We start from the raw sequence: 27,702 nt of genomic DNA, 5'->3' as shown, positions 1-27,702 counted from the left end.
TTATTTTTCTTTTTATCATAATTTCTTTTTATCCTAGATAAATACATGACCAAGGTAGACCATGAAAATGAAAATGCAACCCCATGAAATTCTCTCTAAAAGGCACAGATAATGATCCTGAGGGAACATTTTCTGAAGTTTTGATTTGCTGACATAGTGCCTACTGAACTTAAGAAAACTCCAGCAGGAGTGGTCTTAAATCACTTTCATGTCTTTGCAAAGACCTATTCAACTTTAGAATAACATTTAAGATAATAAATCATTGATTCATCTTACTTTAAGTCAAGGCCTTTATATTTGTTTCTGTTTTTTCTACATATAAAAGAAATAAAGACAACCAAAATGTCACCATGTCTTGTAGAAATCTCTCAAGTGTTGAATTAAAATGAAAACATATGGTGTTTTCCCTGATAAATTAGAGTATCTTTTCTGAAAGTACATGTCCTGGACACTTGCAAGTCCAAATGCGGTGTAAAAATGAGAAATATTGAGAACAGATATGTACAGAAAGGCTTTGGCAAAATGTCTACAAAGGGAACCATTTACTGTTTTGTAAATTAGCTTGCTCTCTCCCTCACTCCCTATCTTAACCATCTCCCCCCATCTCCCCAAACTTTCTATTTATTTGTTTGCCTTTCAGGGTGTTTTATTTTTTTTGAAGACCACCATAACGAAAGTACATTCTCAAATAAAAAAGTTTGGATGGGATCAAAAATGAATCTCATTGAACACTTCCACTTACCTGCCACGGATGAATTTTCTCTTTCTGACAATTTATTTGGTAAGTTGTCAAGTTCATTTAAATATAAATAAAACAAAGTACAATTTGGTAATACGTGAGAAAAAAATCCTAGATGCTGAGTGCAACAGTGAGTATAAAAAAACATTTTTGTTACAAGTACTTAATAAACATTAGCTACTATGCAAGGTTAGAGGTAGATCAAAGCTTGGATTCATTGAAACTACTAATGGCATATATATATATATATATATAGACAACAAGACCCAGAGAGCTTTGTGATGTGTCCAAGGCCATGAGGCTAGATAATTAACAGAGCTGGGAGTAGAAACAGATTCCTGCTCTAGGGCTAATTCAGATGTTATTATAGCACGTACTAAAGTATGAAATCATGATTCTTATGGTTTAATATTATACCATAAAAGGCTGAGATTACTTAGGTTATAGTTCTGCAGTAGGTTTTCTGTCCACCATTCTTCCAGTGCTGGGGGATATATGGCACAGTGTCAAGATTAGTCATTTAAACTGGATTGCGGACAAATTGTACTAAGTTGTTTTCAGTAGATATGTAACTAGATGATACCATAAAATGATATATTGCTCCACTTTATGCATTTATGAAAAAAAAGTCATTATAAAGTTTCAATTGGGGACATCAGCAAAGAGTCAGCAGGGGTAAATTTTGGGTGGGGCAGGGAAGCTTTGTGCCACTCTTAAAATAATTTCCTTCTGCATAATAGCTCTGCTGAGAAGGTTAAATGTTCCCAGTTTTTCACTTTACACTAACATATGAACCATGATAGACTATGACAGTGAAAATGCAAACACTTGACATTCCACGAAAGTCAGTGTTTGAAGGCATAATCCCTTATTTGGTTGCAGACATCCCGGGCAGATACTAATTAATAACGTATGCTATTACCTACCAGTTATTAGCATCTTAGTCTGTGAGGTTTATCAGGTCATTTCTTGATAATTACTATCTGTATTACCTCTTTACTCGTCTACCTGCCCCCATACAGTATGAGAGCCTTTAAGGGTGGGGATGATATTTTATTAATCCCAGCATACACTTGATAAATAAGAATCAAGTCATAAATTATAGACGGGAAGGGGAAAAGAGGTTAAGGAAAACAAGAGATATTTATCAGTAACTCTCAGAGAGACCAAAGGCAGCAGTAATTATTTATGAAATACCAGTTCTCAGACATACTTGCTGCAACTTATTTCTTCCGTTTGGCTTTTCTTCATCCTGTGGATGCATTCAAGGCCATCAGGCCCTACCTTCATGTCCAGCTACTTGACCATTTGCTTCTGGCCTACCCTTCTACAAATCCTTAAAATAATCAGTGTATAAGCACCTTTGTAATTTTCGCCCTACCAATCAGAATGCACAGGATAATTAGCACTGTAGGTACATGTCGTAGACTAAGGAAAATTCCATGTAAGATTATTTTTTCACATAAAAACTTCATTTCCTGCTCTGAAATTTTATGATTGCATGTTAAGATCTCCAAGCAAGCACATCAGGTTGAAGGTTGACCTCAGCAGTCATGAGGTGCAAAGATGTGAGTAGACAGAGAAACGGTGGTGAAGGTGCTGTTGAGGGAGAAGCATCTGAAAGTGATTGCTAAGGAAGCACTCTGACTCATGCTTTCAGTGTTGCTTTTCCCTCGTCTCTCCTTTGCTGTACTACATTTGTATCTAGCTTCTTAACACTTCCTTTAAGGTTTCTGAGACTATATAGCACAAGACGCATAAGCTACAACGTCTGGTTGTCATTCCTGGCTGGAGTAGTTTTCTCAAATCTTCATCTGGTCTCCTCTCCTGGGAAACTAATCTGAATCATGTGTGACCATCAGGAATGCGTTTTCTTTTCCCTATTAAGTTCTAGCGCCAGGTCTAAGCATTTTTTCCACATCTCTTTCCCTTAGGGCCTTGGTCTCTTACCTGAGCTAAACGTACGCCAGAGTAGGGGATAAAGACTTGCACTTTGATTCTTTTACTACTCCTGTTCATCTTCTTTTGGGTCCTGATGACACTATTGAATTCTATGGACTTCCCACCCTGAGCTTAGGGTACAGAGTACCAGGGAAAAGACTGGTCCATGGATGAGTAGCCCACAGTGCCTAACCACCACTCCTGGATCTTGAGATACACCAGAGATTCAGAAGTGTTAACTCATGGATTCAATCGTCCAGAGAGCTGGACTCGTTTTCCAATGGCCTCACTGTGGCATCGAAAATAGCAATCGTGTTGTTACAACAAGGACAAGTGAAGTTTATGGTACAGCGTATAGATAGCTATCATTTCTTCTATCTAAACTCTGAACATTATATGCTGGGCATTGTAATAAAGCAGGAATAAGAGAGGCAAGCTCCCAGTGGAGGCTAGACTCACAGGAAACATGCAAATAAATAAACAAGATAATATCAGATAATGAACAGTAAGTGCTGTGAAAACAACAAACCAGCATGACGTCATAGTAATTGGAAGAATGGGGCTGCTGTAAATGGTGTGGTCAGAGAAGGGCTCTGGGGAGTTAACAGTGGAGCTGATACCAAAAGACAAGCCAAGGAGAACATTCTAGGTGGAGAAAATAGCAAATTCAAAGGCCCAAAATCTAGAATGGACTTGGAAGGGCCTTGTCTTTTCATTTTTATTTAGGGCAGTCGAAAAGATCTAGTAACCGACTCTGGACCCCTCTAAAGAACTGGACCCTGCATTTCCATTAACTAGCACTTGTGAAAGGAGATTATTACACTTGGAATTCTAGAACCCCTGTCTAACATTGGAGTCCACAAATTGCTACACCTGTCATTTTTAGAAGTGGTGACTCAGTGGTAATCACCTGGTACGTGGCATGACTTTTAAGGTAGCCCTGGCTGGACATGGTTACTATAAAGGCTATAATTAAATCCCAACTTGAAGACATTGAGAAGGTGACATGAAGAGTATTCAACAAATACTGATGAGCACTCACTAATGGGCAGTGGAGACACTGATGACCTTTTGAGTGAGGCCTTACAGCTCTCCTCAAGAGGGCTGTGAACACTTCTCTCACCAAGGGCTTTGCTTAAGGTGAAAGGGAAGCATCTCCACTCATATCAATGTTTACCCTGAGAAGCGGAGCCCGAAGCCAGGACTTGTGTGCGGGCAGTTTATGTGGGAGGTTTTCCCAGGGAGCAGAAGTGGAGGACCAGGGCTATGAGACAGGGAAGGAGTGAAAACCGCTATGAGATGAGTTATGAACATCACTGCTGTAGGCAAGGGAAGCTTGATGCCACTAGGAGTAGCACAGGAAATTGTCCACTGAGGGACCAGGAACTGGGGTCGTTACTACGTGACCTCTGGCTCCTGCTTGGTTGAGGGTCACCGCTAGGGGCATTAACTCCCCTGTATTTCTGGGCTGTGTTTCTGCCACTCCCAGTGGAACCAGGCCAGGTGGTCTCCAGTGGTATTGGTGAAGTTGTGGGCAGAAAGCCAAAAGATGTGTGAGGTGCTCTTGAAATGTCAGCATGAGGGGAGTCTAAACTCACATATAATCATCTGCTTCAGCTGCAGCTGAAATGAGAGGTGTGCTAAAGGATGTGACACCAGAGGGGTCTGTCACACAGTAGATTGCCCAACCCAAATTAATTGGAATAATCAAAGGAAGGCTAACATTTGGGGGAGAGGGCACAAATTTGCTGTACAGTTCTGTTTTCTTAGGCTGGTCCTTATAGAAAAGAAGGAAAGAAGCTTGGACAGAGTGGAATTATAAAAATGGGGCTGGAATCACCTCATGAGGTCCTTTTATTTATCCTGCTGCCACACATCCCTGACAATCCAGATGGGAATCTAGCTCATCAGTAACTCAATCCACACACAGGACGCGGAATGGAAGGACATGGTGACCTAAAAGAAAGATACGTCTCCTTTCCTTTGGGAGATCCCGCAAGCCAGGAAACTTGGTCAAAGATTAATTTAGTGGGTTAAGAAAGGCTTCTCTGATGAATGAAGAAGGCAGGATCTTTAGGCAATTAGTGCATAATAAAAAGTAATAATGACAAAGTCCACAGCTTCCCATGGTCTCACATAGTGAATAGGGTAGGAGGTGGCATGTTAGTTAAAATCTATGTATTCTTTTAGCAAATTGTGGTTTAAGAACTAAAAAAAAAAAAAAATCACAGAATTTCAGACTAAGTAAATAGAAAAGCATTCCAATAATAGCATGGAATAAGCAATTGAAAACGCAGTCTTATGCTCCCTTACCTAAAATCCCCTGTGCAATGAGTCTGGTTCACTTAGCTCAGTGATACTGGGAGAAGTTCACTGAAAGTGAGTGGAAAGAAGCAATAAAATTGAAATAAATAAAGTCTCAGAGGCAATTGAGACTCCCTGAACTTCAGTTTTTTCCCCTCTATAAAGACATTCACTTCACAGCTTATTGGGAAGACTGAATGACTGTGTGGGAAAGTGTTCTGTAAACTACATCATAGAACAGTATAATTAGTCCAGGGCTTGATGTGTAGTTGTTATGATTTAAATTGTTGAAATGATAAACACCACACTGCTCATTAAAGGACGGAAGTTCTATTTATCTTGACATTGTTGAGTGCAAAGAATTTTCAAGGAGTCAACAAACACGAACAGTATAGAAATAAGTTTCGGGGTGCCCTAAGGAAGGAAACACATGTTTTGTCTCACGTTGGCATTACAGCACTGCTACTGACAGCTACTAAATCCACGATTTTATATTATTTTTATTATTGTAGCTGTCTTTCTAAAGCCTCATTCTAAATGAGGCCCAGCAAGTGGCAGGAGGCATCTCCCATATAATCCTACTCACTCATATTCCATTTCTCTTAGCTATTTTTTGTTATTGTATGCTTCTGTCAGGTCTTTACGCCTGTTTTCTCTGGGTAGGTTTATTTTTATTGGAATCTGGTTCTTGCCTATGTCTTTTGCTTATATTAAAAGAATCTTTCCAGTGTCACAGAAGCCAGATGTTTTAAAATACAATTAAAAGTCTTGAGATGCAGTTTTGTGGAATACTTCTGATCTTTGATTTCAGGCTTTTTTCCATCTCACTGAGTTTAACTCAAGTGAATGTAGTTCTGAGTTGATGGGTGAATCAAAGCTGAAAGTTTCCAGAAGATGGAAAGATACAATTGGCTTGGACAAAATGGAACTTTGTTTTAGCATAATTTAAATATTTTGTTACTACCGTTTCTCATCTGCACCTCTTCCACAAATTTAAGCATTCTCTAAGATCTCTACTAATTCACCATGGTTTTGGATTTTGTTCTCCCAAGAATCTCAGATCTGGTACTCTTGTTAGCCGAGTTAAACATGGTAGAAAGAAAAGAAACATCAAAAGAGCCTTTCCTTATTATAAAACATATTACTGCCTGTTTTAGATAGGGAATGCATAGTTTGGAAAAGGCATGCAGTTGGACAAAGAATTACAGACAAGTTGGCCAGCTGGTGGGTGAATCCATTGCCATCCAGGGCTGGGCTCTCAACCTTGCATGCTGGGAAACAGAGCTCAGGGACACTCAGAATAACCACTCTGAGAAAGCTTGGCTATAACATCAGATAAAAAATTTACACATTTTCAATGATAAAAAGAATTGTGATAATGGTAACAGCTGCCCTTTCTCGAGTGCTGTCTACATTTCAGGCATCATGCTAAGTACATTTGAGATTTGTTAGCACACACACTTCCTGCATTCAGTCCCATCTCTGCCATGTACTGGTATGGTATGTGGTTTTAGGCAAATTCCTTAACTTAGTGCAAGTTATTTGCCTTATTTAATAAAGTCCCCAGAAGAATGCCTGGCTCATCATAAGTACTCTATAACTAGCTGCCATTAATAGTAACCTTCACAGCACTCCTATAAGTAGATACCATTACTATTTCCCTTTTTCTGGTGAGAAAATGGAGATTTCACGATGTTAAATAGTCTGTTTAAGGTTCCGTAACAGTAAGTGGGCAACCAAAACAGCCAGGCCCATTTGTTTGACCAGTGAAAAACTCAGTAGACAATTCCTGAAAGAGAAATTTCAGAGGTAGTTTGCCTTGGTTCACGTCCTTTGAGTAACCCTTACAACTAAGATCCTTTCAAGGCCAGGATAGCGTGTGTGTTTTAAGGAGAGCAGAAGGAGGTCAGAAGTAAACTGAGGCTTAAGAACAGCTTTGCAAATGGTAACCCTTGCCTGAGCAATCCACACTGAAACATACCCACAGACCACCACTCTTTTCTTCTTTCTTGGCAATTAGGGCAGCTGTGCTTTCATTTTTCAGCTATGGGGTTTTGAGTCAAGACCTTGGTGAAAGTCCTAGTTTTATCCCTTAATAACTGGGTAACTTTAAACAAATCACTTAACTTCACTGAGTTGCCTTTTGAGTCTGCAAAATAGGGTAGAAGGTAGTGGAGATCATAAATAATACCTTCCTCAAAGGGTGCAAGTAAGGAGCAGGTGAGATGATGCCTGTGGAACCATTGTGTAAACTTGTAAAGCCTGTAGAAACATCTTAGCAATGATTATTATGTTTATAAAGATCACATTTACCTTTGAAAAGTGCTTTCATATGTATTGTGACATTTTATCTTCACAACAGATCTATGAGGGGAGTAGGGTGGGAATTATCTGTTTTACCATCTGTTCTTGTAGACAAATGAGGCCCACAGAAACTGAGAGACTGACCTAAGGTTATATAGTGCATCTGGCTGCATTATGCCTGAGCTCACCTCTGGACCTACTGAGTCCTATTCTAAGGCCTTCTCTTCCAAAAAAATAACCAATAGTCACAAGCTTGACATCCACAACTTATGCTGCAGAAGCTATTCCTACTCAATAAGCAAGTCACCTGACAACATGAGTCCCAAGCTGAAAAATCATAACATCAATAGAATGAAGGTGGGTAGTGACCCGCTATACCAAACATTTTATAAATATTATTTCATTTAATGCTCATCATAATTCTATGAGGTTGTGCAATGATCAGCCCCATTTTATAGATGAGGAAAATGCGGCAGAAAGTAGTTCAGGAATTTGTCCATGGTCCACAAAACTAGTGAGGACCAAGGAAGCCTGGATGTACTGGTTTGCTAAGGCGGCTGTAATGAAGTACCCCAGACTGGGTGGCTTAAACAATAGAAATGCATTGTTTCACCAGACAGGAGGTTGGAAGTCCAACATTATCTATTGGTTTCTTCGGAAGGCTGTGTGGGAAGGATCTGCTGCTGGCCTTGGAGAGGCTTGGAAAGCATTGGCTTGTAGATGACTGTCCCCTCCTTGTGTCTCTTCACATTGTCTTCTCTCTTCGTGTGTCTATCCCTGTGTCCAAATTTCCCATTTATATAAGGACATCAGTCCTATGGGATTAGGAACTGATCTAATGACCTCATTTTATCTTGGTTACCTCTATAAAGACCCTGTCTCCAAATGATGTCACATGCTGAGGTACTGGGGTTAGAACTTCAACGCAGTAATTTTGGGGTGGGGGGATGCAATTCCATCCATAACACTGGATATAAACCCAGATCAATTGGCCTCACACTTTTAAGCATTATACTTTAATGCTTCCTGACATTACAAAACTATACCATTATGCAGCTTTTTGATAGGAGCAAATGTTAAGATCTAGAGTATGGCCCTTGACACCCCCAACCCACCCCCCACCGAAGCTCCTTTTAGAGCTACTGAACAGTAATGTACCCTCTAAAAGTTCTTATGGTGGAAAGTGCTCCCCCAAAATGTTTATCTGAGAGTCTGGTTTCCAGCTTACTAGGCAATTTGGCATGGAGGACTTTTCTCATAAACATTTACAAATATTCTGCTCTGTAATGAAGTTAATCAGTAAGCCACTCAACCTCTGGCCTCTGTCACTCCTTACCTAGTCTCATTTTCAGTTGCTGTGAATAAGCTAAGAATGGTAATGCAGTTTCAGGAGTTAGAAAATCCAGTTCAAATCAGTGCTTGCCACAGCTGCACACCGTCAGGACTGGTCATGGAAATGATGAGCATGAAGCCTGCTAAAGGTAGGATACTGTTTACAGCTGCTCTGGTTGAGTTCTTGCAACTGGACTGAGGAAATGTGGAGGACGTTTGTTTGAGATTATAGCAACAGGTCTCTATCAAAGATGGCTCAACGAGAACCGAAAGACCGGTGTGAGAAGTTGGGGTGGTGTGACTTTTACAGGGTTCTAGGTAGGTGGGTGTCTCATTGAAATTAAATCTAAGCATGTTTTCCCTAAAATTCTTCATCAGATATTACGTAAAATTAGCACCATTCGTTCAAGTCAAACACTAGGCAATTCTAACATGAATGCCTGTGGACACTTGAAATATGTAACATTTTAGAGTAGATTATTTGATGCAGTGTTTTAAAAATGGCAAGTCTCAGATTCCAGTGGGTCATGAAATCTATTTTGTGGCTGTGACCAGCATTTAAAACTAGAATAAAGTAGAATAGAATAAGAATAAGAATAGAATAAAAGTAGAATAGAATAGAAATGTCAGTGTGCATCTCAAGGAGTAAAGATTACTGTTATTTCATAGAAATTTTGTTCAAATTATTTATATATATGTATAACTGTATACATGGGTCACGATATAAGATATATTTCAAACTGTGGGTTGTGGTGAGAAAAATAAAAAGAGATTGAGAAACGCTTACTTTCTGAACGAGGTTCACAGCAGATTTCTCCTAATAGTCTATGGAAAATCAGATGAGTAGAGTTCAGCCTTAGGCCTAATCTATTTTTTTTTCTCTGAAGTAAAACATAGATTAAAATTAAAACATAGATTATAATTAAGACAGTATAATATACTGCCTGTTTTAATATTTTTCTCAAAACAGTATCTTACCTACCTTTTAAATTTCCAGATAAAAGAGAAACTCTAATCGTTTTTACAATAATTACAATTTTTAACATATTTTTTATTACAGACTTGGCAGCATACTAGTTTGTTTAAATGTAATGTTTAAAAGTGACTGACACTGTATTTAGAAATGGAAATTAGTTTGAAGGCCAGGGAAGCAAATTTTCCATCATTTCAATTTAACATTTATTAAACATTAACACTGTGTCAGTTTGTATAACATGCCAGGACTAAAAAAAAGAAGAGAATATATGATATGATATGATATAATATAATATGTAATATTTCCCGAAGGAGTTCACGGACTAACTACAACAATAAGCAAAAATGTATTGAACATTTCTGTTGTGTCAGATACTATACAATTTATATTCTTTGTCTTAGCTCGTCTTCACTACAGCCGCTTACCTAGGTACTATATTACTCCAGCTTTATAGAGGAAGGAACAGAAGCTTAAAGAAGTTCAATGTCTTTCCTTCCCAAGTTCATGTATCTAGCAAGTTGTGGCTGAAATGAATTCAGGTTTGCCCATGAAGTACGGCCCTCGCAACCAGTATGTCATTCCTCCTCAAGTTTAGTGTGGAAGAGAAACCTGTAAACAAACAAAAATGATTGTAATATGCTTCTAAGTGCTGCAGTAGAGGTGTGTATAGAAGGTAGGAGAAATTAACTCTGCCTAGGCGAGCTGGGGCAGGCCTCACAGAGGAGGTGGTCAGCTGACAAGTCAAGGAGACGCAGCAACATCATAAAAGCCTGGCACCAGGAACAGCGAACAACTTCACAAATGAAGCTGCATTATCTAGTGAAGACACCATGGATTAGGATTAAAAAGGAAGGCAGAGAAGGTAATTTTCCATTCATGAAAGGTTTCAAAAAACATTCATGAAATATTTACTGTGGTCAGCATTGTGCCAAGGATGAAAAACTAGATAAAACCTGGAGCCTTTATCAGGCTCATTAGAAACTGTGAGATCAGGAGAAAGTGTCACTGTTACTACACGAACCTTGTTCTCCCATTTGGGCACATGAACTCCTTAGAGCTGCACTGTCTAATAGGGTAGTCATTAGACAAAAGTAGCTATTTAATTTAAAATTTGAATTATTTAAAATTAAATACAAAATTCATTTCTTCATTATCACTAACCATGTTTCAAATGCTCAGTATTTCCTATGGTTTAGTGGCTAATATGTTGGTGGGTATAGAAACCTTCCATCATCTCAGAAAGTTCCTTAGATGGTACTCTTTTACAGAAACTGTTAAATGCTAGAGATTCTCTACCCAGAAGAATTTTGCTTTCCTTTGCAGGGGGGTCTCAGACTCCCCTGGAATCCATTCAGTTGTTTCCATTGAAGAACTCTTCCCTAAACTCTCATGGAGAATTTCCTGTCATAAAAGAATCCTACTTCTTGATAGACTGATGCCAAAAAAGCACTCACAATTCATATATATATACACACACATACATACACGTATATATATACATATATACGTATACATACATATATACGTATAGATACATATGTGTGTATATATACGTATATACATATATACATGTGTGTGTGTATATATGTTTCCCTTTAAATTATATTAACGTAGAAATAAATTTACCTTGTCAGAACGCACACTCTAAAGCTGACCTGCCTCTGCCCCCTCTACATCTTATGCTCTATCACAAAATTCTGTATTTGTTTACTTGGTCTTATTCCAGCCTTTGACATCCCCCCTACCCCACCACCACACACGAGAGAAAGGCTGTGGCCTTTTCTATCTGTTTTCTATTTGTCTTATTCACTGTTTCATCCTCAGAACCTAGCACAGTGTCTGGCAAATAGTAAGTGTTCAGTATATATAAGTGAAAAAGTGTCCTATAATTTGTGTCATCAAAGCAGACTAATAGGTATTAATAATTACTAATTAACTATCAATTAATTGTCATTAACATCAGGATTTTGCTAGGTTCTTTAGGAAACAAAGATATAAGGCATTCAACTTATCAAATCTTTTTCTCAATGACTGTATTTTATACTCAAAACTACTTTATGAGGTAGCAAGGCTGAGTGTTAATAACCCCATTTTACAGAAGAAATTGAAACAGAAAAATGTGAGGCAGTTGTTCAAGGTCTCACAGTCAGTTCGTGGCAGAAGTTGTTCTATCCCACCATTTTGGAATATGTTGGCCATTCTGGTGTTTTGATTGTTAAGTTGCCTGTATATTTATTGTCTCTATAGAGATCTGGTGGGAACACAGTGAAATACTAGAAGGGGATGTGCTTTGGAAATAGGGACATTATTTAATAATACTGTGTAATGATCTCATATTCTTATCATGTTTTGTTATTTTCATGTAATGGAATGTGAAAGCTTTCCATCTGAACCAAGATGATAGTGATATAATATTGATACCCATACCATGATCGGACTCGAGTTGGGACTCCATTGTGTCTCTTGATTATTAAAAGATTTGTTTTGTTGAAATAATGCTCAGAGATCTTTGAATTGTCATGTGAGAAGGAAAAAACACACATTTCCTTGGATTCTACAGAATCCAGATTCTGTCACTAATTGATTTACCTCAGACAAGTTGCTTAACCTTATTGGACCAATAGGCAGAGAAAAACTGGGGCTGAGGGTGGGGATGGGTAGTTGAGTGGGATAAGATGGGCTGGAAGATAAAATCTAGGTATAAATGCAAGTGAAGCTAATGTTTTTAATGTCTTTTATTTCTTTTCAATCCTATTTACTCCAGAAATTTTAGTCATATTTTGCTATTAAATAGATTAAAATTTTACTTATACTTTTTCTTTTTTCTCTAATAATTCCATATTTTTATATTCTTCCATTTTTTGATCATTAAACAAATCTTTTTGTCTGCCACATATTCTGATTCAATGCTGGTTTTATATGGTTAAGTTGAGCATGAAAGAGAGGAAATTGCAGATATTATATAGTTTGTACTCTGTCAGTCATTTCCTGGGTTAATGCAGAAAGCATTTTTTTTCCAACAAACATTAAGTATGCATACACCCCATTTTGCCATTGTCAAAAAGCCCTGAATTCTAATGCCTATAGATTGTTAGTCATATATTTATAGATATTTTAAATATAAAGAAGACCTATAAGATCATCCAGTATGCAGTCTTCTCTTTACAGATGAGCAAAGGTTGGCCGAGGCAGGGCAGATAAGTACTCTATAACTAGATTCAGAACCAGGACTCCCAGGGTCTTAGAATCAGGAAGATTTCCCAAGAGAACCTATACTCAAAGAAAATTTTAGAAACAAGTAGCTCTTAGTGAGAGGAAACTCTTGGAGGGGAGAGCTATGTTGAGGAAAGTCCCAGGCTCACAAAGCAGCACATGAGGGAAGGTCCTGAGTCTGGAAGCAGCAAGGCACATTCAAGGAATAGAGAAGTCAAAACATGGGAAATGGCTGGAAAAGAAAGAAAGGAGAATCACACAGAGTCCTGCAGGCCTAGTTATAGGTTACCTACAAGCAGATGCATTGAAGGGACTAAAGAACTCAAGTACAGAGAGAGGAAGAGAAAGGCTTCACTATCAGGCTTCAAAGCATCACACATCTGAAATTATCCTGGAGAGGAAATTTCAGCAATAGGCTTTGAAGTCAGACTCCCGAAGTTCAAATCTCAGCTACAAGGAAGGTAGGAGTAAAGTTGCCTAATTTCTCTATGCTTTGGACTATTCATTAAGTGGGGATAATAATGTTACTTAACCTCATAGGATTTTATGAGAAGGAAGTAAGACTATACACGGGCCTGGCACTCGGAATAGCTATAATGGAGTTTTCTAATAATAATAGCATCAAACATCTGAACACTGACAAGGGCATGTTTAGATTCACAGATTCACCACCCCAAATTGACAATTCCGAATTCCCAAAACTCCGAGAGCCAAGCATTTTTTCAAAAGTTTGGCACAAACTTCTTTGGTGGCAAAACCTGACTGGAAGGAATGTGAGGATATTTGTAGCCTTTATTTATTCCTCTTAGTGTGAATATTCGTACATTGCATTGTAGAAAATACTGCTGTTTGATTCTGGGTTCTGTCCCAGACCATGCTGGGAGAAAAAGCACTGTATTCTGTCCTAAAACCCAGCAACTCTGAATTTCAAAACACAAAGTGACCCCAAGGGTTTCAGATGAACAACTGTGGATCTGTATTATCTCATTCCATCCTCACCATAGCACTTGATACAGATATTTTCAATTCAAGCTTGTTGCTGTAAAAACTGGGGTTATCAGTAGTTTAAGGAATTTGTTCCAAGTCTCATTGTTCATAGAGGTGGAGTTTGAATTTTGGTCTAGGGTTATCTGACTATGCTTTAAAGAGTGAGACACATTTGTAGACTTTCCTATATCTTATTTATGTCTGTGAAAATTTTAGTGTTTTGTATAATTTAAATATTGCTATTTTCTAAAGAGCTATATAGTTTATTTTCTAGGAAATAGAATCATTTTCACAACCTGAGATTTTTCTATAATATTACCTAGAGGTTTCATAGATAAGGGGCTCATTTCATAATAGTAGTAGAATAATAATTATTACTATTTTGATGGCAGCTATAATTTATCTAGCATTTCATGTGTGTACACATTTAGCAAAGTGGTTGAATTTTGCATGCATTACCTCATTTAATCCTCACACCTAATGAGGTGGCTATTATATCCCGTTTTATAAAGACAAAACTGAGACTTAAAGATGTTAAGTAAAAGGTGAAAGATTTATACAATCTGAAGAGAAAATGGTGATGAAAGGAGAACTGACTCTGGGTGCTGAACACACAATGCAATATATAGATGATGTATTATAGAATTGTACACTTGAAACTAATATAATTTTACTAACCAATGTCATCTCAATAAATGAAATAAAAATTTTAAAAAAGATGTTAAGTAAATTGCCAACATGCACAGATTATAAGTAATAGAGCTGGTATTTGAACCCAGGTAGACTAATTCCAGGCACTACATTTTTTAAAAAGCTTCTCCTTTGTTTTATAACTATCAAAATTATACATATATATGGCAAAAATTACAAACAGTAAAAAGACTTTAATCTTCCACTCCAAAAAACAATGCAACAATCTCACGTTTCATAGTCACCATTATCCAGTTCTTTTTGTATTATGTAACAAATTGCCCTTCTTTCTCTCTTTCTTTCTCACTCTCTCTCTCTTTCACACACACACACACACACACACACACATACACACAGTTTTTCTTAATACACAAATATAAACATTATTCTATAGCTTAGTTTTTTAAAAATAGCAACATTTGTAGAAACCTTTCCATGTCACTACATTATTTTTTCACATCTTCATAGCATTTCAGTGTATGGATATAATATAATTTGTTTAATCAGACTTCTATTGATGGATATTTAAATTATTTTCAATTTATTGTTCTTACAAATGTTGTTGCAAATAAACATCTTTACACAACCATTTTTTTTTTTCATACAGATGCAAGCATATCTTTAAAATAAATTTTCTAGCAGTAGATTGTTGGGTTAAAAGACTATTTGAGTTTTAAATGCTGAAAGGTATTGAGAAATAAACCTCCAAGAATTTTGCTTTCCCAAGAATGTGTATTGAAGGTATTGACAAATTGCCCTCCAAGAATTTTCCTTTCCCAAGAATGTATATTGTCAAACTTTTTTTAACCTTTATGCATTTAAGGATGAAAACTGTGATTTTTTTTATTGTCATTTCAATTTAAAATAATTATTGGCAACATGAGCACATTTTTGGATGTTTATAACATTCTAAGGTTTGTATTTCTAAAAACTGTCTATTTATGTTCTTTATCTTTTTTCCATGGAATGTTGAATGTGTTCCATGTTGAATTCTTTTTAAAATACTTTTTCATTTTCCTTTTTTTTAATATTCCTGTTTGATTTTCCTTCTTTCTTTTGTTTTTTAAATTTTAAAAAATTTATTGGCGTGACAATGGTTAGTAAAATTACATAGATTTCAGGTGTACAATTTTGTAATATATCATCTGTATATCACATTGTGTGTTCATCACTCAGAGTTCGTTCTCCTTCCGTTACCATATATTTGACCCCCCTTTTTCCCATGATGAGTGTTTTCTTATGGGTTTATAAGAGCTCTTCACATATTAATGATATGTGTATTTGGTCTGTCCTTTAAGTTGTAGATATTTTTCTGAGCTTTTGATTTAGTTATTTAATCCTTTATGGGGACTTTTATGATATAAAAACAGTTGTTAATTTTTACATAGTTAAATAGTTGTCTTGTTTTAGAGTCCACATTCCTAACCATATGCTAAACTGCCTCTCCAATTTATAAAATGATGACGTTAATTACAGTTTTGTTGTCACTTTTGTCCAGGTGTACTAACAGAACAAGCAGCAGGTACTCTGGGACAGAATCTAGAAGTGGAACCATACTCCCAATACAACAATGTTCAGTTTCCCCAAGTTCAACCACAGATTTCCTCATCATCCTATTATTCCAACTTGGGTTTCTACCCCCAGCAGCCTGAAGAGTGGTACTCTCCTGGAATATATGAACTCAGGCGAATGCCAGCTGAGGCTTTCTACCAAGGACAGGCAGAGGTAACAGAGATTCCTGTAACAAAGAAGGCCCGAATGGGCGCATCCGCAGGGAGAATAAAAGGGGATGAGCTATGTGTTGTTTGTGGAGACAGAGCATCTGGATACCATTATAATGCACTGACCTGCGAGGGGTGCAAAGGTAAGCATCTTTTGGTTGGCTATTTTCTCCTTGTTAAGATTTTACTATATTGGTTGTTGAAATTTCTTAATATGGATTCTGCTTTTGTTCCAGGTAACTTCCCATTTTCTCTTCTTTTGCATCTACCTCTTCCTATCCCCTCACCTTTATTGGGATATCATAGATCTCTAGGTAAAGCCTGTAAGAATATTTAGCTTAGATATAAGTGACCTTTTTCCTATTCACAACCTTACATGTAGTTTAAAGAAATTTATGATTGTAGATTTTATTTATTTTTCTTGTTTCTTTTTTTTTTGTAAAAGAAGCTTGAACTTATCTCTTTTAAAATTAAGGTCAAGGAGAATAGGACTTTATTCAGTAGATATTTTAAAATACATTTTCATGTACTTTAGTTAATTGAGAAAGAAACAGAGGAAGAAAAACAGAGGGAAAGAAAGAAGTAGCTTATACTGAACAACCATTTAATTTAGCGGGAACATAGTTCTGTGAGAGATACTGTAGGGGAATCAATGGAGTTGCTATCCATTTAGAATGGATAAACTATAGCACATAAAATATGAAAATGACTCAGTGTAACTTCCTACGTGATTGCTCTCCAAATGAGGGCACAGACAATAAGTTTGTAAAATTTCAGAAGAAAGGACAGAGTGGACTAGTAGGTTAAACAATTTATCTTTGTCTTTCTTCATTCAATAGATGTTTATGGAATACCATGTGTTAGGTGCTGTGCTAGCTTTTACGACATTGAAAGCTGAATAAGAGCTGCCCTTGGACAAAATCTATTGAATGGTGTGCCAAAGTCAGGTTCCCAGATGCCAATGATTGCCATAAAAATAAACAGTCACGTAATAATGGCTCAAGGACATTCAAACCTTCTGAAAGTTCAAATGATCAGATTGTGTAAAACTATATTAGTCACCTCTTAAAAACTTGGTGTGATTTCACTAGATTTTTTTTTAATGGTGTTTATGCCCCAAATTTAAAATTAAAACATATCTGTAAAGAAAATTTGTAAGATCTCATTTCTGGCCTCCAAAAATCCTCTTGTTTTTTTTTTTTTTTTGTAGAGAGTCAAGTTTTTATAGGTAAAAAGAATTTATAAATTCTTTGAAGGCATAGATTACATCTTCTTCAGTTCTGTTACTCTTCATAGTGTTCAATACAGTGCCTGTTAATTTTAATTAATAGGTAATTAATAGGTACTTAATTATGGAATAAATGTTTTTTGAATGACATAATGAAAATCCATGTTTATTGCTGGTACTTGGTATGTGTAACTCTACTTTGTAAAAATACATTCAAAGTCTTTTATAGTACTTAATTCTTCTGTACCTCCAAATGATAAAACTAAATATTACACTTCTACTCCCTGCTATTTAGTGACAACTTTTTCTTGAGCAGGCAGAGTTATGAAGATGGAAATCTGCTTATGTTACAGTTTAAAAAAAGAGTTGAACTAAAGTAGGGAGAGGTTGCTAATTTGTTAGAAAAACAAAATATTTTCAAAATGACCAGTCTGAAAGTTGGATTAAAATAAATATAAAATTCTACACATAGTTTTGAAAAATCAACTGCTGACCTACAGAAAAGAAAAAGAGCTTCATAGTAGCTCTAGTTAAAAAAGTGGCTGGGTTTGTTCCTCTGGAGGGCAAATGAGGACCAAAAGATAAGTGTACAGAATGGCATATTTGGAGCATAATTCAAGAAATAATTTTCTGATACTAACAAGACTTCCAGCAATGAGATTGGCTTTATGCCTCAGGTGATCATTAAATCCTCATCATTATAGAAATTCGAAAAGAGGTTAGATGACTGGATTGAGAAACTGTGGTACATTTATATAATGGAGTATTACGCAGCCATAAAGAAGAAAGAAATCTTACCATTTGCAACATGGATGGACCTAGAGAACATTATGTTAAGTGAGTAAGTCAGACAGAGAAAGACAAATACCATATGATCTCACTTATATGCGGAATCTAAAGAAATGAATAAGTGAATGAATTAATCAGAAATAGTTTTGGTGACATAGAGGAAAAACAGGGTTGATAGATGGGCAGGGAGCTGGGGATAAGGGGGAAGGTGAGGGGATTAGAAAACAGTTGGTAACCACAAGATGGCCACGGGGTTTTGAAAATTAATTTGGGGAATGTAATCAATAATGTAAAGATTTTGTAGGGTATCCGATAGACACATGTCCCATTTGGGAGACCACATCAGGGATGATGTAGATGCCTGATCACTGCACTGTACACCTGAAGCTGAACAATAATGAATGCCAACTATAATTATATAGGTACTTATATATATGCCAACTATATATATAATGCTTATAGGTACTTATATATAATGTCAACTATATATAGGTACTTATATATATATACTTACAAGAAGCGGAGTACAGCATTAGGAATAGAGACAGTGGAAATGTAATGGCTCTGTGCAATGTCAGAGGGATAGTGGATGGGGGGAGGTGGGTTCACATAGTGTGAGGGCTATAAATGATAAACGTCTAAGTATTACTTTGTCTTGTGCACCTGAAACTAATAAAAAAAAAAAAAAGAAAGAAAGAAAATAAATTTGAACTGTGTGAAATAACAAAAAAAAAAAACAACACAAAAAACAAAAAGAGGTTAGATGATCAGGCTTGAGTCCTCATACAGGAAATTTCTACATAGCATGGTAAATTGTATTATTTGGCTTCTGAGGTTCTTCTTTAAATCTTCTGAATCTATAGTACCACAGTTTGTAATGTTCTAATTATTTCATATCTGTTTGTTTTGTCTTCTAGCCTAGTTTGTAAATCTCATAAGTCAAAAAATATCTATAGTTCATCTCACCCATCTGATTGTGTTGAATTGATGAAAGAGAAGTTTAACCAGGGTTTCTGAAGCACAATGCTACTGACATTTTGGGCCAGATAACTCTTTGTTATGTGGACATGTCTTATACACATTATGGGATGTTTAGCAGCATCCCTGCCTTCTCCTCACTAGATGCCAATAGCAGCCCCTTAGTCGTGAGAACCAAAAATGTCAGCAGACATTGCTAAATATCCTCTGGGGAGCGAAATCACCCCACTGAGGACCACTGGGATCGACTATTCAGTTACGTTATTTTATTCAGTTAAAAGCACTATTATAATATAGAGTTTCTCAAACTAAAATTATATGTGAAGCTTTCTTGAAATGAGCCATGTTTCTAATGTTGATTCAAATTGCTTTTATTAAATTGTTTCTGTTAGTTTTTAATACAACAAGATTTCTATACAACAAAAGAACAAAAACAAATTTACAAAAGTAAATACAAACAAAAATATGATATCTATAAAATAACAGACTGTTTAGATTATGTTGTTTTGTTGCTCAAAATGTTACAAAAGCACAGTTTTTTTAGAGTTTGGTATATCTATACCACTAGTCATATGAGGCCTTAGTTTCCACTGCTTTCCTCTGTTCAAACAATTAGTTCATCCAAACCTTGGTTTACTTAGAGCTCCATTTGGTCATCCCTGAGCTGAGTACATCCCATGCATATTATGTTAACCTTGGCCACATTTTCATAGCTCTTCACAAATAAATCGTACCTCTTACTTTTAATGAGATCACAGACACAAACAAAAATGAGGGCACTTAGTTTGAAAGGCAGTATAAGGTGGTCATAGAAATGATCCGCAGAATGCTATTATTAATTTTTAAAGACATCCATAAAATCAAAATATAGAAATAAATTTATGTGCAAAGGACTTAGAAAAAAGTCTGGTACAGAGTCAAAACTTAATAAATGCCTATTGCTACTATTGTTATGATCTTAGAATGTATTAACATAAAGTACAGCAGCAGTGTGACTATTTTCTGCTCATCTTGATAAATATTGATGCCCAGTTCATTATCATTCGTTTGGCAAGAATTATTCCATTTGGTACTCATTTGTTACCAAAAGCTTCTCCAACTTGTCTGTGTAGACCAGTGCTACTCAAAGTGTGGTCCCTTGTCCAGAATACCAGCTCAGCATCACGTGGGAAGCTGTGAGAAATGTGAATTTGAAGGCCCTGTCCCAGACCTACTGAATCAGAATTTTTGGGAATGCGGCCCAAGAATCTGTGATTTATCAAGGCCTCCTGGCTCAAGTTTGAGAACTACTAATGTAAATCATATCTAAAAGGTACCTGAGGTGACTCATCTGGCCAGGCAGGTTGGTTGTGCACTGTGATTGTGAAATTCTCAAAGGTGGGGATGAAATTAGGTCATGAAAAGGAAAATGCAGTAGATAAAAATGTAGACTAGAAGCCTGGACTAGAAACACACAAAGTCTCATCTAAGTCACGTTTCCTGCTTAGAGAGAAATAGAAAAGAATACGCATAGTTTATTCTGAAAATCTGATTCAAAAGAAAAATCCCATTATAAATACTTTTGAACCCACACATTTCAGTGCCAATGATATGCCAATGCTACAACATTTTTTCAGATCTTTACAGCAACTGTGAAAAGTAGGTATTACTGTGCCTATTTGAAAGGTGAGGAATAGCATATGTTTCAAAAAGGAGCTGAGATTTGGAGGCCAGTGCTAGTAGCTTATGTGATGTAGTTGCTACAGTTCAGTAGTAAACTTATTAATTCTCATACCTTATCCCTATTACATAGATAAGGAAATTGAGGCACACGAGGTTAACCGACTTACCCAAGGTTGCCCAGCTAATGAGGGGTGGAGCTTCAAATCTACAGCTTATAAATTTAATTCCAGAGCCTTTATTATTAACCACGAGGTTAAGATGCCTTTTATTGCTTCCCACTAAGTGATCATTCTACTCTTTAAGCTATTTGTTTAAGGCTGATATTGATTACTTTGGTGGCCAAAGGAAAAAAATGAAGTGCTTATTTGGGTGTTACGGTATCAGTATTGTCCAAACCAAGGGAATAAACCCCTAAACTCAGTCACCTGGGCCAGCTTACCTTCTCACAGGTGAAGGCTGTAGAGAACGTTGATCTTCCTCAGAAGAATTAAGAGCATGGCAGAGTGAATAGAGTAAGACCAGTGTGCCAAGGACAACCCCCAGCCCCCCAAAAAAACAAAACAAAAACAAAAACAAAAAAACCCACCAACTTTAAAAGCAGGCAGGGGAAGAGAAGCCCATAAAGGATGTGAAATAGAAGTCAGAAATAGGAGGCACCCAGGGAAATACGGGGTCACAGGAGACAAGGAGACAGAAAAGTGGTCAAAAGAAAACCGATGCTTGTAGTTAAGGAAAGAAAGGCTGAATCTGGAAGTAGGTATATTTTTTAAGAGCAGAGGGAGACAGAGCTTTTTCACTGATTTTGATCTGACACTTTGCCTCCGTGGTGGCAGCAAAAGGACCAGAGTGCAAGGAAGCAGATGAGATGGAGCCAGGCTGAACCCATGTTCTATACCAGAGGTTGGCAATTTTTTCTGTGAAGAAACAGATAGTAAATATTTTAGGCTTTAATCCGTAGCAGTCTCTGTTGCAATTGCGCAACTCTGCAAACACAGCCATGCAAAGAAGGGGCATGGCTATGACTTTACTTAATCTCAGAAAATTTTAAACCTAAAAAAAAAAAACAAAAAAAAAACGAGCAATGGCTGAATTTGACTCATGCACCTGGCTGTAGTTTGCTGACCTCTGTTTTAGATCAATGACTCTCAAGGGTCAGTGTCAGAATTAACTGGAAGCTGTGTAGTGAGAGCACAACACTCATGGCCTGTGTACAAAAAATGTAACCTTACTCTGTATAATTGGATTTAATTCAATTTCATTTCATTCAATTCAGGATTATTCTACTCCCCCCACCCCCGCCCCTACCCCTCAAAAAAATCCCAAAACAAAAAACCTTGTTCTGAGGTTTTATCTAAATGCCAGGATGATGCAGCCTTGTGGAGGGATTGGGCGCTGGTAGTGGGGCTTTGGTGCTCAATGCTGTTAACATAGCATTGGAATGGTATCCATTAGAATGTTGTTCTAGCTGGTCTTCAGTCACCAGCGGGAAAGGTCTCTGAGGCTCTGTGCTAGGGTCCTGGGCACACTCCTCCTTCCTGTCTGGCCCACCTATTTCCTTGGAGCTCAGGTGGGTGGGTTCCTGATGCTGCCCCAGTGGCATGCTGGGAAGTCTGGCTGCCCAGAGAAACCATGCAACCATTTCATCTGCTTCGTTATCACTCTGGGTGCAGGGAACCCCGAGGGCCTCTCCAGGCTCTCCCCAAGAAAGGGTGCAAGAATCCCTCTGGTCTAGGGTTCCTGAATGACATGGAGTTTCTATAATCTTTCACTTCACCCACCTCAGGACTTAGTGTGGAGATGAGGGGGAGGGGTGGAGAGAGAGAGAGCTCAAGACCTTCTCGGGTACTTCTTAACTTCTTAGCTCTTTTCATTTCCTCTTTGATTGTCTGCTTCCCCACTTGGGGAAATTTAGTGTCTGGGATCTCAGAACTTAGGCCATGATGAATGAAAAGGCAATAATTGGCTCCTTTATGCTTTGTATATATTCTCTTGATAAAACAAATGAAATTGTCCTAGCTTACTGCATAGGGAGGAGGTACACAGAATAGGGCAACAAACAAGTGAAGGAACCAGTGCCCCATGCCAGGCAGGCCTAACAGCTTGACCAACTTGGTCCCCTGACCCCATACCCCTTGGATATCTGTGCTTACCAGATGCAAAAACGACTTTCCATCAAAGGGAGTGTGGACTTTGGGGTTTGACAGGCATGCATTGAATCTAGGCTCTGTACTTCTTGACCAAATAAGCAAGGTACTTAATATATCAGTCAGGGTTCAGTGAAATAAAACAGAAACCAAAATTTCAAGTAGAAAACAATTAATACAGAAGTTGGAAAGGCAGAGGAGCAGGTTCTATGCTGAGCCTCCTGGAGGATTCTGAGAGCCACACTCCACAACTGGTCTGCCAGGGCAGTGGCTATTCAAGAAAATGGGAAATCGGGAAGCTAACACAAGAACTGTTGGCTCCAGGAAGTGCCACCTTAGCTGCCATCTAGGGATCAGGAAGCTGTTTTACCACAATTAGTGGGCCCAGAGGCATGGCTTGCCTACTAAACCTATAAATACAAACCGTGAATGCCCTGTGTCTTGCCTCTCAATGTCCTCAAAGCTAGCATTAGTAAAACTCCATGATCCTGCTTGCCATCAGCAGCAACAGAAGCAGCAAGGGCACAGCTCTTGCTTCACTTTCACTTTCCAAATGTTTTTCAAGGGCATCTGCTTGGCAGAGCTTAAATCATATCCACAATGTTAGCTGCAAGAGAGTCTGGGAAAGACTGGGTTCAACTTTCCTGCCTTTACAGTAGAGGACACACACCAGAATAGAGGGAGGTACAGAGGATATCTAGCTAGCCAATCCTTAATTTGCAAAATGTTTGACTTTTCCGAGCCTCCCATCTGCAAAATAGGGATAATATCTCTTTCACTGGGTCATTGTGAGGACAAGTTAGATTTTTATATGTAAAGATCCTGGCAGTGCTCTTGCTTTAGGACTTCACTACAGATCTGATACTTAAACACACACACACACACACACAAAAGAAAAATTTTAAAAACTTGAAACAAAGATCATGGTTAAACTTTCTGATTTCATTAGTCTCTCTATCTGTTTTTGTTAGAAATATTTTAATTTTTCTGAATAATTTATTTCTTGTAGACATTTATGGCATCAATGAGAGCAATTTTGATTTTGTTTTAAATGTAACTGCAGAACACAAGCATAACGCAGAATGACAAGAACTGCCATTTGCTCAACACTAGATTAAATCGAGAGCTGTCTTTCCCCTTGGTTATCAGTAGAGCATATGGAAATATGCTAATGTCTGAATGAATTTTGATTTAAACTTCAAACCTCAACTAACAAATCTGATCTGCATCTGACTGGAAATTTCAAGTGGTCACATTTCCAAATAGGTCAGTGTCAGTCACATTCTTTTCTAGGCCACGAAACTCTATACCTATCAGTGAGAGAATAGTAGAATTCTTAAAAGACATTTTATATGTCAATAGGTGACCTATTGTTCTTTGAATATATTTTTATAGAAGATCGTGAACCAGCGTTAGATTTAGTCCTGAAGTTCGAGAAAAGATTTCAGAATGATTGAAACTCTTCTAGTGTATAGAATAATGTTTTCAATGTGCCTTTTGTTTATGGGTCAGGGCTGAGGTGCACTGTCTCAAACACATACTAAGATCTTATTTTATTTTGGCATATGATTTTATAAAATTTAATAATGATCCTAATGATCTCTCTATAGGTCAAATTATCTTAGAGTGGGATGCAAGGGGTGGAGTTTAAACTATTTCACTGCATCGGAAGCCTTCGGTAATGTGGTATAAAAATCATGGGAAAAGGAGGATTCTGAAGGCAGTCAACCTAGATTCCAACCCCAGCTGATTATCTTTCCAGCTGTTCCAAGTTACCTAACATCTCTGGGCTTCAGACTCTTCACCTGCAAAATGAAGATAGTAATAAAGATAGGAGGAGGGTGGGATGATGATGGTGATGATGGTGGTAATGATGACGTTGATGAAGACAGATGGATTGATAGACAGATAAACATATATCAAGTGATTATTATGTGCAGGCTTTATCTGAAGGCTGTAGATGTACTAACGTTTAATCTTCAGGACAACGCTTTGAGAAAGGTATCTAGGAGTTGTCAAGAGGGTTAAATAAGATAATGTGTGTAAAGCAATTAACATGGTACTTTCCAGTGGTAAAACCTTAATGTCTTCTAGTATTATTGTCATTAGGTTCTTGTGAAGAAAAAAATGAATGAAGCATTGTGTTTAAAACATCTATTCTGTATCTGGCATACTTAAGTGCTCAATAAGCATTAGTTATTGTTATTTTGTTGATTAATTTTTATTAATTTATCCTCATTATTCTTCTGTTCATCTGGCCTGCCTAATTTGGATCATATACAATCTTCACAATGATTTTTCTTTCTATTAATTAATTAAGCCTCCAGCTCCTGGGAGTTTACCTACCTGGGAGTCTAAATGGCTGTCAAAAACATGCTCAGTTAAAAAGCATCATGACCTTTCCCTTCATCCTCCCAAAAGATACAGTAGGAGTGAGGGCATCAGTGGATCTTTGCTGTCAACTCCTTTAGATGACTTTATCACTGAAAAAGCAATGAGTATGCGTGATTCAAAAGTCAATTTGTTAAAAGGGCATATAATTGGGAAAGGCCCATTCCAACCCTCTGCACCCCAAGTGCTGCTCCCCAGGGACAATCACTGATAACCACTTGTACTTTTGCTTTTAGCATTTTGCATTTTGGTTTTTCGGTCATTTAAATAGTTTATTTCTATGGAACCATCTGCCCTCCCCACGAATACAGAGGAAAAGACAGAGAAGGCATAGAGTTATTTATAATATTCCTATCTATTTAATGTCCATAGGATTAGTATTAATAATCCCTCTTTCATTTCTGATATTAGTAATTTGCCTCTCTTTCTATTGGTTAGACTTGCTAGAGATTTATCCACTTCATTGATTTTTTTAAGAACCAGCTTTTGTTTCATTAATTTTCTCCATTGTTTTCCTATTTTCAATCTCACTGATTTCTGCTCAAATTTTTATTATTTATTTTCTTCTGCTTACTTTTGATTTAATTTGCTCTTCTTTTCTGGTTTCCTGAGGTAGTAGCTTAGATGGTTGATTTTAGTTCTTTATTCTTTTCTCATACATGTGTTCAATGCTCTATATTTCCCCTCTAAGTATTGCTTTTGCTTAGAGGGGTATATGGACCATTTTTTCAAGGTTTGCCATAAAGGGGAGCAGAGAAACAAGACAATGCATGGAGGAGTGGGGCTCAAAGAGTGTTTTATTTTAAGGTGGGATTGGCTTAGAACAGAACCAGTCCATCTTTAATAAAAAGAAGGAAGGAAGATTAAGTGGTGCAGATACAGATAAGCTAATAGATCTCATGGTGGTACATGTGGGAATTCTCTATTGATAGGTTGAGTTTTCTCAGTCAAGTAAAAACTCAGTCATTAGCTGAGAGTCATAGGTGGGGAAGTGGTGTTGGGAGGTGGTGTTGGGAGGTTAAAGAGGAGAAGTTGTAACAAAATATGGGAGTGGAAGAAGGTACTGACTCGGGATGCTACAGAGCGTATGACGCTCCAGATTTACTGTTAGGAGTAAATAAAACTGTCAATATGGTTGTATATTTCTTCCTGACGCATTGAGGCTACTCAAGTGTAGGCATGGAGTAGGTAGAGAGTTGAGTTTAATCTAATTCAACCCAGAATTAAAGGAGATAACTTTTTAAGGGTACATACACTCATTCACACAAAAATAAAAAGCAAATAAGATTGATTGTCTCTGGGAAGGACAACTGGGTAGCTTGGGGAGAAGTATGGGAAGGAGGTGTTTTACTTTATTTCCTTTCATATCTACTGACGTTTGAACCATAGAAAAGAATGAACTCTTCAAGAAATGGTAAGATAATTTTAAATAAAGATAAGTGGTAAAAAGACAATGGAAAAGAGATGGATAGAACACATGAAGGATACTGCTATAGATAAAGTGGTGATACTTGAGCTGACATAAAGAATGTGAGGGTTCTGTCTTTATTACTATTATTACTATTATTATTAACAACTAATTACAATGCCTTTTATTCTGAGCTTGAGTGAGAGATAATTTATTTTTTGGTCATCCAAAATCATTAGGCCAAATAATCAAATGACCTTTTAAAAAATTGTTGGGCTTTATTATATTTATTTATAGTACTAAAACAAGGTAGATTTATTTTCTTTCCCAGTTCAGTTATATGGTTGAGCTGAAGAATAAATTAAGCTTTTAAAAAATTCTTATGTGAAAGATGTTAAAAACCATTAACATGTAGCTTGTGTTAGTAGACTTATCAATACGATACCTTTCAGTGTTTTACACTTTGGCCCTGCATTTTTTAGTAATAGGTTAAGGCAAAAGGAGAAACAGACATAGAGCAGCTTGCAAGTCAGACTCTGACAAAGGCAATTCCCAAATGACTCTAGAAAGGAGGGTGATCTCACTGAATAGCCTCTGATTCCCTGCTCTGAGAATGCTCCTTGTTAGAGCAGCCTGTTTTCAGAGAGCAGGAGGGAGGACAAGGTATGCTGTTGGATAGAATGTTCTGGTCCTTGTCTTCTGGGCAAGAGGACTCTCCGTTTTCTCCTGGGCATTGCCCTCCTCCTCTGGCTTATATTCGTTGCTTGAGACTGAATGCAAATATTACTGCTATTTATGGTTTAGCACAGGGGTTGGCAAACCTTTTCTGTAAAGGACCCGTCAGTAATATTTTAGGCTCTGTGGATATTAAGGTCTCTGTCACCACTGTGTGACT

General features: G+C 37.3%; 1 protein-coding gene across 9 annotated transcripts in view; it reads left to right on the top strand.

Moving 5' to 3' along the window:
• Positions 1 to 27,702, top strand: part of NR1H4 (nuclear receptor subfamily 1 group H member 4) — a 67,779-nt gene that overhangs the window by 13,233 nt on the left and 26,844 nt on the right. For 5 of the 9 annotated variants that reach the window (XM_019732179.3, XM_074326209.2, XM_074326207.2 and 2 more), the window contains 2 exons: positions 641 to 781; positions 15,985 to 16,350. In XM_019732179.3, the coding sequence (XP_019587738.1) occupies positions 703 to 781; positions 15,985 to 16,350 (445 nt within the window). In that variant the 5' untranslated portion in view covers positions 641 to 702. Of the gene's footprint in view, positions 1 to 640; positions 782 to 8,614; positions 8,770 to 8,832; positions 8,939 to 10,378; positions 10,459 to 15,984; positions 16,351 to 27,702 lie in introns of those variants that run through there. The other 4 variants (XM_019732177.3, XM_019732176.3, XM_074326208.2 and 1 more) reach the window with 3 other exon arrangements.

The sequence above is a fragment of the Rhinolophus sinicus genome, chromosome 1 (assembly GCF_057876585.1).
Source record: "Rhinolophus sinicus isolate RSI-liver-muscle chromosome 1, RSI-T2T, whole genome shotgun sequence".
In the NCBI taxonomy this organism is placed as follows: Eukaryota; Metazoa; Chordata; class Mammalia; order Chiroptera; family Rhinolophidae; genus Rhinolophus; species Rhinolophus sinicus.
The sequence above is the reverse complement of the archived record's forward strand: the minus strand, read 5'-3'. Positions and strand labels throughout refer to the sequence as shown.